The 12599-nt window shown below is 47.7% G+C and overlaps 1 protein-coding gene across 8 annotated transcripts in view; it reads right to left on the bottom strand.

Annotated features, from left to right (window-relative positions):
• Positions 1-3583, bottom strand: part of LOC137435470 (uncharacterized) — a 113024-nt gene extending 109441 nt beyond the window's left edge. For 2 of the 8 annotated variants that reach the window (XM_068129271.2, XM_068129269.2), the window contains exons 1-2: positions 3317-3556; positions 657-1043 (exon numbers count right to left, since the gene is read on the bottom strand). In XM_068129271.2, coding sequence (XP_067985372.2) covers positions 657-1043; positions 3317-3430 — 501 coding nt within the window. In that variant the 5' untranslated portion in view covers positions 3431-3556. Of the gene's footprint in view, positions 1-656; positions 1044-3316 lie in introns of all 8 variants that reach the window. The other 6 variants (XM_078784275.1, XM_078784277.1, XM_068129268.2 and 3 more) reach the window with 5 other exon arrangements.
• Positions 3584-12599: the final 9016 nt, after the last annotated feature.

The following is a 12599-nucleotide window of genomic DNA, read 5'->3' as shown; positions in this document are numbered from 1 at the left end:
AAACACGATGGAATAATATTTACCGATATGAACAGTGATGTGGCTTTTGTTGAAATTCTACGTACCAGGAGAGAGTAGATCGACTCCTGACGAACTCTTCCGATATAAACGTGCGGCTCCGAAGTAACACGGCAGCGTGTGCAAAGCGACTGAGAAACAGGTGTAGCACCCGCTTCCGTGTTACAGATTCGGCGAGTACTCTTCACACAAACGTGCGACTGAGAAAGACGTGTAGCGGCCGCTTCCGTTTTGCAGAATTCAATCTTTTTTCAAAATGGGCGCCATGTACTGTTTAGATTTTGATGATTTGCATGTGATATGATTCAACGGATGTTTATATGAATCGTTCAAAAAAAAAAGCCTTCGATTTCTGATATTTTTCCTTTTCATTTGGGCTTCCCAATTGAAGCCCCGCCCATAGGGCGGGTACCATTGCTAGTATGACAAATTTACCAAATCCAATCTGTGCTGTGCATTGAGCCAGTACATCAGTCATAAAGAAAGAAAATTGGGGTTGAGAAGTGGACGAAGTGATGACGTGTGGGCATGCCCTCAATGTTGCTTAATATTATCACCGAGGAAATATAGAAATCACATCGAATAGGTCAGAAAAAACAAACCACTTTTCCAGTTTGAATAAAGAGGCCAAAACTTACTGTGGCTGTGACGTCATCACCCAGAAGCAAATGGAGGAGTTGAGGAAGACGAGAACCAAGCTGCAGCTGCTTGCCAAGTTCTGCCAAGCCACTGTGTCCTAGTCGACCTTGCCGAGAATCGTCACAATTCTCAAACAAGACCTTCAGCTGTGCCTCATAGCAACCGCTGTCCAAAACATCCTCAAAGCCTTCCACCCGATTCTCCTCCATGTTACAACAGTGTCCTTCCTCCCGATCTCCAACACCATCCCGATTCTCGTAATCCCACTGCACGACTCCTCCATGACCCGTTCCGTCGTAATGGGGATGCACACCGAAGGCGTCTTCCACGCCAATCATATCGCTAGAATGTCCACAGTGTACGAGGACATCTGACATCCCATAATTCTGGAGAAATGCAAACAATTAACAGACAGTCAAACTTTGTACACAGGTATGCGTGTGCTGTCCCCAAATGCACGAACCTGGCGTCAGGTGACCCCTATGTACATGAACCAGGTGTCAAGTGACCCCCCACGAATGCACGTCTCTAGGCCAGGTATCATTGTATATTCAAGTATCAAGGTGGTATAATGGTTAGAAAATCCGCTGAGTCCGAGAGTGGGTGGTGCATACCAGATACCGACCGCGTCATACCAAAGACGTGCAAAATGGTACTTGTTGCTTCTTTGCTTGCCGTTCAGCATTTTAAAAGGGTAGTGGAACACTACAAGATGACAACTGGGCTGGTAGGATGACCTTGAGGTACGCACACTCACCTCTTAGTTGTCTAGCCTGGGTTTGAATCCCGACTCATTTATAACCTGTCATCCCGGGGTTTCATCTCGGTGTCCGTCCCTCGGATGGACGTTAAACAGGCGTCCAATCTGCGGGCGTTCGTTGGTGGATGTTAAAGACCCTATGGTGTCCTTGGTGAAGAGTAGGCGAGCTATCGCCGGCACCTTGAACAAATTGCAAATTCCTGCCCAAAGTACTGCTGCTTATAACCACCCAGTATAACCCTTACTTTGCCCAAGCACCCAGTTTGGCACCCAGTATAACCCTTGTTCAGGAAGCTGCTTCCACACTCTGCGGAGAGTATCAGAAAGAGAGAGAGAGAGAGTGAGAGTGCGAGAGAGATTGCGAGATTGCGAGAGAGAGAGTGAGTGCGAGAGAGAGAGTGAGTGCGAGAGAGAGAGTGAGTGCGAGAGAGAGAGAGAGTGAGTGCGAGAGAGAGAGAGAGTGCGAGAGAGAGAGAGAGTGCGAGAGAGAGAGAGTGCGAGAGAGAGAGTGCGAGAGAGAGTGCGAGAGAGTGTGCGAGAGAGTGTGAGAGAGAGTGTGAGAGAGTGCGAGAGAGAGTGAGAGAGAGTGTGAGAGAGTGTGAGAGAGTGTGAGAGAGAGTGTGAGAGAGAGTGTGAGAGAGTGTGAGAGAGAGAGTGCGAGAGAGAGAGTGCGAGAGAGAGAGTGCGAGAGAGGGAGAGTGTGAGAGAGGGAGTGTGAGAGAGAGAGTGTGAGAGTGAGAGTGTGAGAGAGAGAGTGCGAGAGAGTGTGAGAGAGAGTGCGAAAGAGTGTGAGAGAGAGAGTGCGAGAGAGGGAGAGTGTGAGAGAGAGAGTGCGAGAGAGAGAGTGCGAGAGAGAGAGTGCGAGAGAGAGAGTGCGAGAGAGAGAGTGCGAGAGAGAGAGAGCGAGAGAGAGAGTGCGAGAGAGAGAGAGCGAGAGAGAGAGTGCGAGAGAGAGAGTGCGAGAGAGAGAGTGCGAGAGAGAGAGTGCGAGAGAGAGAGTGCGAGAGAGAGAGTGCGAGAGAGAGAGTGCGAGAGAGAGTGCGAGAGAGAGAGAGAGTGCGAGAGAGTGCGAGAGAGAGAGAGTGCGAGAGAGAGAGTGCGAGAGAGTGCGAGAGAGAGAGAGTGCGAGAGAGAGAGTGCGAGAGAGAGAGTGCGAGAGAGTGTGAGAGTGAGAGAGAGAGTGCGAGAGAGAGAGAGTGCGAGAGAGAGAGTGCGAGAGAGAGAGTGCGAGAGAGAGAGTGCGAGAGAGAGAGTGCGAGAGAGAGAGTGCGAGAGAGAGTGCGAGAGAGAGAGTGCGAGAGAGAGAGTGCGAGAGAGAGAGTGCGAGAGAGTGCGAGAGAGAGAGAGTGCGAGAGAGAGAGTGCGAGAGAGAGAGTGCGAGAGAGTGTGAGAGTGAGAGAGAGAGTGCGAGAGAGAGAGAGTGCGAGAGAGAGAGTGCGAGAGAGTGCGAGAGAGAGAGAGTGCGAGAGAGAGAGTGCGAGAGAGAGAGTGCGAGAGAGTGTGAGAGAGACAACCAACCATCGTTCAGGCTTTATGGGTCTAATGAGTAATGGCGTTCTCCTGCGTTGAAGTTCATTTTAACTTAAAGGGACTCGTATTATATATTTATATTACATGGTATGAAGAACTTTGAACCGATCAGGCCGCACATGGCCTCTCCCTCCTATAAATCAACAAGGGCGACACAAGACACCAATAATAACATTTCCAGCTAATAATCATAATGCCTTTCAATGGGCATGGAAAAGTAAATAAATACCAAGGCCTTTATTTATTTATAAAATCAAAATCCTGGCACAATGAGAATGAAAAGCGAAACTTCGTCGCCACACCGATCCCGCATTCCCAACATCCCTCCGAGAGCTTGTCCCACAATGACTCCGGAACTTCCCGACTTGCCTGTCCCACAATGACTCCGGAACTTCCCGACTTGCCTGTCCGCTTCAATGACATCGACCCGTGAACACCCCCATGGCCAGGCCTTGACGCTCCTTGGAGTTGTAGACCACGCATCCGCCCGCTAAAACCGCATAGAGTTCGCTGGCTGTCTGTGCACACTGCACAGCCTTTTCAAACGAACCAACCCGGAAAGGCCGCCCCATCCACGACGCTGACGTTTCATGAGGGCTGATAGTAAGGCCAGCCAGCCTGGAAAAACTTAACTCCGCCCCCTGGAAATCCAACACCGCCCACTGGAATCAAAACACCGCCCACTGGAATCAAAACACCGCCCACTGGAATCAAAACACCGCCCACTGGAATCAAAACACAGCCCACTGGAATCAAAACACCGCCCACTGGAATCAAAACACCGCCCACTGGAATCAAAACACCGCCCACTGGAATCAAAACACCGCCCACTGGAATCAAAACACCGCCCACTGGAATCAAAACACCGTCCACTGGAATCAAAACACCGCCCACTGGAACAAAACACCGCCCACTGGAATCAAAACACCGCCTACTGGAATCAAATCACCGCCCACTGGTATCAAAACACCGCCCACTGGAATCAAAACACCAACCACTGGAAATCCAACACCGCCCACTGGAATAAAAACACCAACCACTGGAATCAAAACACCAACCACTGGAATCAAAACACCACCCACTGGAATCAAAACATCGTCCACTGGAATCAAAACACCGCCCACTGGAATCAAAACACCGCCCACTGGAATCAAAACACCGCCCACTGGAATCAAAACACCGCCCACTGGAATCAAAACACCGCCCACTGGAATCAAAACGCCTCCCACTGGAATCAAAACACCACCCACTGGAATCAAAACACCGCCCACTGGAATCAAAACACCGCCCACTGGAATCAAAACACCGCCCACTGGAATAAAAACACCGCCCACTGGAATAAAAACACCGCCCACTGGAATCAAAACACCGCCCACTGGAATAAAAACACCGCCCACTGGAATCAAAACACCCCCCACTGGAATCAAAACACCACCCACTGGAATCAAAACACCGCCCACTGGAATCAAAACACCAACCACTGGAATCAAAACACCAACCACTGGAATCAAAACACCAACCACTGGAATCAAAACACCAACCACTGGAATCAAAACACCAACCACTGGAATCAAAACACCGCCCACTGGAATCAAAACACCGCCCACTGGAATCAAAACACCGCCCACTGGAATCAAAACACCGCCCACTGGAATCAAAACACCGCCCACTGGAATCAAAACACCGCCCACTGGAATCAAAACACCGCCCACTGGAATCAAAACACCGCCCACTGGAATCAAAACACCGCCCACTGGAATCAAAACACCGCCCACTGGAATCAAAACACCGCCCACTGGAATGAAAACACCGCCCACTGGTATCAAAACACCGCCCACTGGAATCAAAACACGAACCACTGGAAATCCAACACCGCCCACTGGAATTAAAACACCGCCCACTGGAATCAAAACACCGCCCACTGGATTCAAAACACCAACCACTGGAATCAAAACACCACCCCCTGGAATCAAAACACCACCCCCTGGAAATCCAACACCACCCACTGGAATCAAAACACCGCCCACTGGAATCAAAACACCGCCCACTGGAATCAAAACACCGCCCACTGGAATCAAAACACCGCCCACTGGAATCAAAACACCGCCCACTGGAATCAAAACACCGCCCAATGGAAATCCAACACCGCCCACTGGAATCAAAACACCAACCACTGGAATCAAAACACCACCCACTGGAATCAAAACACCAACCTCTGGAATCAAAACATCACCCACTGGAATCAAAACACCAACCACTGGAATCAAAACACCAACCACTGGAATCAAAACACCGCCCACTGTAATCAAAACACCGCCGACTGGATTCAAAACACCGCCCCCTGGAAATACAACACCGTCCACTGGAATCAAAACACCGCCCACTGGAATCAAAACACCACCCACTGGAATCAAAACACCGCCCACTGGAATCAAAACACCACCCACTGGAATCAAAACACCGCCCACTGGCATCAAAACACCGCCCACTGGCATCAAAACACCGCCCACTGGAATCAAAACACCGCCCACTGGAATCAAAACACCACCCACTGGAATCAAAACACCGCCGACTGGAATCAAAACACCGCCCACTGGAATCAAAACACTGCCAACAGGAATCAAAACACCGCCCACTGTAATCAAAACACCGCCCACTGGAATCAAAACACCACCCACTCGAATCAAAACACCGCCCACTAGAATCAAAACACCGCCCACTGCAATCAAAACACCGCCCACTGCAAACAAAACACCGCCCACTGGAATCAAAACACCGCCCACTGGAATCAAAACACCGCCCACTGGAATCAAAACACCGCCCACTGGAATCAAAACACCGCCCACTGGAATCAAAACACCGCCCACTGGAATCAAAACACCGCCCACTGGAATCAAAACACCGCCCACTGGAATCAAAACACCGCCCACTGGAATCAAAACACCGCCCACTGGAATCAAAACACCGCCCACTGGAATCAAAACACCGCCCACTGGAATCAAAACACCGCCCACTGGAATCAAAACACCAACCACTGGAATCAAAACACCGCCCACTGGAATCAAAACACCACCCACTGGAATCAAAACACCGCCCACTGGAATCAAAACACCGCCCACTGGAATCAAAACACCGCCGACTGGAATCAAAACACCGCTGACTGGAATCAAAACATCGCCCACTGGAATCAAAACACCGCCCACTGGAATCAAAACACCGCCCACTGGAATCAAAACACCACCCACTGGTATCAAAACCCCGCCCACTGGAATCAAAACACCAACCACTAGAAATCCAACACTGCCCACTGGAATCAAAACACCGCCCACTGGAATCAAAACACCGCCCACTGGAATCAAAACACCGCCCACTGGAATCAAAACACCGCCCCCTGGAAATCCAACACCGCCCACTGGAATCAAAACACCGCCCACTGGAATCAAAACACCACCCACTGGAATCAAAACACCGCCCACTGGAATCAAAACATCGCCCACTGGAATCAAAACACCGCCCACTGGAAATCCAACACCGCCCACTGGAAATCCAACACCGCCCACTGGAAATCCAACACCGCCCACTGGAATCAAAACACCAACCACTGGAATCAAAACACTGCCCACTGGAATCAAAACACCAACCTCTGGAATTAAAACTTCGCCCACTGGAATCAAAACACCAACCACTGGAATCAAAACACCAACCACTGGAATCAAAACTACCATCTTCTACCGACTCCTCTCTGGCCTTGCCCCCCCAGCTCTCTCTGGGCTCTGTCCAGCAAATATTCCTTCAGGTCGCACAAGATCTGCCTGCAACCCTCTTATGGTTAAACTGCCAAAATCAAGACTCTCTGCTCACCTTCACTCCTTCATTCCTCTTTTCTCCCGCCTCTGGAACAAACTCCCTCACTCCCTTCAATCCCACTCCACCCTCCAGGTCTTTAAAACAGCTGTTCACCACCATCTCTTATCTTTCCCCATCCAAAACATTGATCTTTTCTATCCCCGCTAATTTCACCCAAATTCCACTTTTTTGAAATACCAACTTCTGTCCTGGAAGTCCTTGGTGTCCTTGTGTTTGATACTTCTGCCACCCCCCTCCCCCCAAGCCCTCTCCCTCCCACACATCTCCCTGCTCTTAAATGTTGTGTGCCCTCAAGTGTTTGTGTGCTTCCCCTTCTCTTGTCTTCCGCTCCCTCTTTTTATATATTTTGTTTGTCTGGTTGATTTGTTTGTGAAATAAATGTCAGCTCTTTCACGAGCCTCGATTCAGTATGCAAAAAAAACAAACAAAAAAAAAAAACCGCCCACTGGAATCAAAACACCAACCCCTGGAATCAAAACACCGCCCACTGGAATCAAAACACCGCCCACTGGAATCAAAACACCGCCCACTGGAATCAAAACACCAACCCCTGGAATCAAAACACCGCCCACTGGAATCAAAACACCGCCTATTGGAATCAAAACACTCCCCCCTGCAATGCAAGAACAAGTTAATAAAGAGTAAATAAAACATTATATTCTTCTTTTTTCCGCGCAACATTATTCAAACATTCTTGTGGCTTGTTGGGTTGGTCTTAGGAAGCTTTTGGCCCAAGTCTTTCACGGACCGGCTGGCCAGGTCAGGTTCGTTTCATTAAGTAGCTAGGCCAGCCAGTTGTAATTCGGCCAGGGTGCCGAGGATATAGTTAGTCTATTGGCGAAATCGCAAAAAGTGGCCTAGAAATGATTTTCGGGAATACCGCATGTTTGAAGCTGCCAACAGGTATTTTTGGAAAGCTTACATCCTGAGTTTTATGAAAATGCTTGTTGGCAGTTTTGAAAATGTCCTATGGAGGAGATATCTGGTTGCCAGGATAACCACCTCAAAAATTATTTTCATGAATTATTCATAACAATTATTTGGAGCACCTAATGACCAATTCAAATGCTCAAATATGTTTTCTGATAGCATGTACCAGCTGGTTTCAGGGGGAAAAAAATGTGGTCAAGGTCAAAGGTTAAGGTCAAAGGTCATGACATTTAGTTTAAAAAATGAACAAAAATAATGTCAAAAATTGCTTTATCTGGAGAAGTTTGTATAGCTTTGCCAAATTTTATTCTATGGATTCACTTTTACTTTCAGAATGAACCTTAAGGTCTAATGATCAAATACTGATCAGCAAAAACAATTGAATGTTTCCATGGCAACGATTAGAACAAAGCAGTCCTCAAATATGCACATAGGACGATGTAAAATGTATACATGAATATGTACAGTTTGGACAATGCCCTTCATTAAAAAAAATGAGCGTTGAACTTCGCATTGCATATGATGCATCTAATGATTGGAAACTTCACTCGGTATCATTATTCACACTGCATTGTGTAAATGGTTGCTATGGAAATCGCGTTGACAATGTACATTAATTAATCTTACTATAATTCACCAAATATCCGTCTGTCTGTTCGAAGGTACCGTAAAAACTGCTGAACCGATCGCAAAGATATTTTGGGTGGGTAATCCTGGGATCTCCAGGAGTAAAATAGGCTATTTAGTTTTCCCAATTTCAGCTTTGGTCTCCAGAATTCTCAGGTTTGGACTCCCGCATAACATTCGCGTTCGCATAACGCTCATTGTGACAATGTTCTCATTGTGACGATCTTACTATAATTCACCAAATGTCCGTCTGTCTGTCTGTTCGAAGGTACCATAAAAACTGCTGAACCGATCGCAAAGATATTTTGGGTGGGTCATCCTGGGATCTCCAGAAGTAAAATAGGCTATTTAGTTTTCCCAATTTCAGCTTTGGTCTCCAGAATTCTCAGGTTTGGACTCCCACATAACATTCGCGTTCGCATAACGTTCATTGTGACGATGTTCTCATTGTGACGATGTTGTGACGATGTATGTGTTCACGGTAGTGTTTGATGTGACGGTGTGAACGTAATTTCGTTATGTTTTTCGTTTCGTAATCCTTTAATGAACGTTTAATGTTCAATCAACGTTTAATGCCCTTCGATGTCCGGGGCCGCATGCGCGCTACACTGGATGGGCCAGTGTGTACCTTGCCCTTCGCTGTCAGGCTCGGGTAAACCGCTGAGCCCCATCCGTGATGGGGACTTTGGCTTGAGACAGTGTCCCACGAACGAGGAATTCCCGCGAGTCATCAGCTCGCGTTGATTAAGTCCCTGCCCTTTGTACACACCACCCGTCTCATGGCGGATCTAAAGAGCGGAATGCTTGGAGAAGTGGTGGGCTACTTCGGCATGAAGGGGGATCAGAAACGTAGACTCCCACACTGCCACATCCTGCTGATACTTGCTGATGAAGACAAACCACGTGAGCCCAAGGACACTGATCGCATCGTGTCAGCCGAGATTCCTGATCCTCATATCAACCCAAAACTACATGATATAATCACATGCAACAACATCCATGGGCCGTGCAGTGCTCTAAACCAAAGTTCACCATGCATGTCTCCACAACGGGAATGCAAGAAAAACTTCCCAAAACGCTCTGTAGAGCATACCATGGTGACGGACTCTACGTACCCAATCTATCGGCGCCCTTCACCAGCCCAAGGTGGTCAGACACACAAGAAGAAGGTGCGAGGACAGGATGTCGAGATCAACAACCAATGGATTGTGCCCTTCAACCCGCTGCTGTCTTTGAAATACAACGCCCACATAAACGTCGAGGTTGTGAACTCAGTATCCAGTGTCAAATACATATATAAATATGTGACCAAGGGCAGCGACCGTGTTACCATAAAGCTGGCCAATGGAGAAGAAAGAGATATCACCAATGACGAAATACAGTGCTTTGTGGATGCGAGATACTTCAGTGCCTCTGCAGCTTACTGGCGCCTGTACGAGTTCCCTATCCAGCAGATGAAGCCTCCCGTGCAGAAGCTTCCAATCCACTTGGAAGATCAGCAACTCATGCTGTTCCAACCAGAAGATCTGCATGACATCGTCAACAATGGTCCACCGAAAACAAAGCTCACAGAATTCTTCAAGCTGAACCAGAATACTGAAGTGAAGATCACCTACCCTGATGTATCTAAGCACTTCAGGTGGGTGCAGAATACCTGGAAGAAGCGGGCTCATGTGACGAAACTGAATCGCAGTGATGAGGATGCCAACCAAGCCTGCTCAGACATGATTGGAAGGATTCCAGTCATAAACCTGACTGCAAGGCAGAGCGAGCTTTTCTACATGCGGATGTTGCTTCACACGGTGGCCGGACCAAAGTCCTACAGAGACCTGAGAGCCTACAATGGAGTGGAGCATCCCACCTACCAAGCTGCCTGCCTTGCCATGGGCCTCCTCGATGATGACTCCGAAATCGACCGAGCGATGGAAGAAGCTGCCTCCATCAGATGTGGATCCACACTGCGTGAGGTCTTCACTCACATCCTGATCTTCGTGCGACCTGCGAATCCGTTAGATTTCTGGAACCGCCACAAGGGGATACTGATGGAAGATCTCCTTCACAAGCTAGAGCTGCTGGAACCAACAGAAGCTGCAGTGCATACCACCCTGCTGCAGATTCAAATGATTGTTCAGCGACATGGTCTTGATCTGGAGAAAGACTTCCAGCTTCCTAAGCCGAACAGGGCTCTTGCGGAGCTACTTGAGCAGGCGAGAATCATCGAAGAAGAGACCAACTACAATGTGCAAGAACTGGAAGGGTACGTCACTGAGAATCAGCCAAAGCTGAATGAGGAGCAGCAACTGTTCTATGAAGCAGTCATCAACTCGGTGAGGAATGAGAAGGGTCAGTTGTTCAGCTTGGATGCTCCTGGACGTACTGGAAAAACCTTTCTCATCTGTATACTGCTGGCTCAAGATCGCTCTGAGAAGAAATTTGCATTCGCCACAGCTATGAGTGCAATTGCAGCAACCCTTCTTCCAAATGGTCGTATGCTTCACTCTCGCTGCAAAGTACCACTATCAATCAAGGAGGACTCTGTGTGCAACATCACCAAGAGAGACAGTACAGGGCAATTGATCAAGCAATGTCATCTCTTGGTCATTGACGAAATCTCCATGTATGACAGGCGTATCATCGAAGCGTTGGACCGGACATTCCGTGATATCCGTGAGACAGATCGGTCTTTTGGAGGTATCACCATCATCTTCTCTGGAGACAGATCCTGCCTGTCATCCGAAGAGGAGGCCGTGCTGACACGGTTGCTGCAACCCTGAAGCAGTCCCCCCCTCTGGAGTCAAGTCCAGGTGCATCGGCTGACAAAGAACATGCGGGTGCATAACATGGGAAGTGGAGATGAAGAGTTTGCCAATGAAATTTGCGATTTGGAGAGGGAAGGCTACCCATCGATGCAGAAATCGGCGAGTTTAAAGTTCAAGTCAAGGACGACTACCTGACCCAAGGAGAAAACGTCAAGAGCCTCACTGACATCATATTCAGCAACCTGAGCACCTTGCATGCTGACAGGAACTGGCTTTGCAGCCGAACCATCCTCTGTCCTACGAATGAGGCGGTTGATGAACTGAATGCGATCGTACTGCGGCAATACCCTGGGAAGGAATCTGTCTACTTGAGCAGCGACAACATAATGGAAGTAGAGAACAGACACCAATATCCAGTAGAATTCCTTAACTCGATATGCGCATCAGGAATGCCTCCTCACAAACTCTACCTCAAGAAGGCAGCTCCGATCATGCTGCTGCGAAACTTTGACCCGAGAAATGGCCACTGCAATGCGAGTCGTTACATCGTAGACAACCTGATGCCGAATCTCATCGATGCGACACTAGCTACTGGGCCTCATGCTGGAAACAAGATCTTCATACCGAGGATTCCAATCATTCCATCCGAAAACCTGTTCCCCTTCCAGATGCAGCGAAAACAATTCCCTGTCCGACTCTGCTTTGCAAAGACCAGTAACAAGGCTCAAGGTCAGACATTAGAAAAGGTAGGCATCTACCTAAAGACAGATTTCTTCAGCCATGGACAGCTTTATGTCGCCCTGGGTCGCGTTGGCAGCAGTGACAATATAAAAATATTTGCCAAGAACTTCAAAGAGAGAAAAGGAACTTTTATCAGCAATGTCGTCTATCCTGAAGTTCTAAGCTGCAGAAGAGGTACAAAATCATTCAACTCTTTTCCCTAAAGAAACACGTACAGTTGATATCACGATTTGAAACACGATGGAATAATATTTACCGATATGAACAGCGATGTGGCTTTTATTGAAATTCTAAAGATACTGTTTTGATTTTGATGATTTACGTGTGATATGATTTGACGGATGTTCATATGAATCGTTTAAAATAAAAAATTTCTGCCTTCAATTTCTGATATTTTGCCTTTTAATTTCGGCTTCCCAATTGAAGCCCCGCCCATAGGGCGGGTACCGTTGCTAGTTATCACAATTCAGTTTTAACAGAAACTTCAGTCAATGGAAGAAGTTTAATAGCTTCAGAAAATTGTGTGTAATAGACTTAATTTTACTTTGAGAATGAGCCTTAAGGTCTAATAAATCAATAACTGATCGTCAACATAAAGAATGTATTGTTTCCATGGCAACCATTATAACTAAGAAATGAGGTCCCATACACCTAAAATATGCAAATTTAAACATGTAAAATGCATACATGCACAGGTCCGACAATTTGATCGATGAGCGTTGGACTTT

The sequence above is a fragment of the Myxine glutinosa genome, chromosome 9, assembly GCF_964187855.1.
Source record: "Myxine glutinosa chromosome 9, kmMyxGlut1.1, whole genome shotgun sequence".
Classification (NCBI taxonomy): domain Eukaryota; kingdom Metazoa; phylum Chordata; class Myxini; order Myxiniformes; family Myxinidae; genus Myxine; species Myxine glutinosa.
Note: the sequence above shows the minus strand (reverse complement) of the source record. Positions and strands in the feature narration are given on the sequence as shown.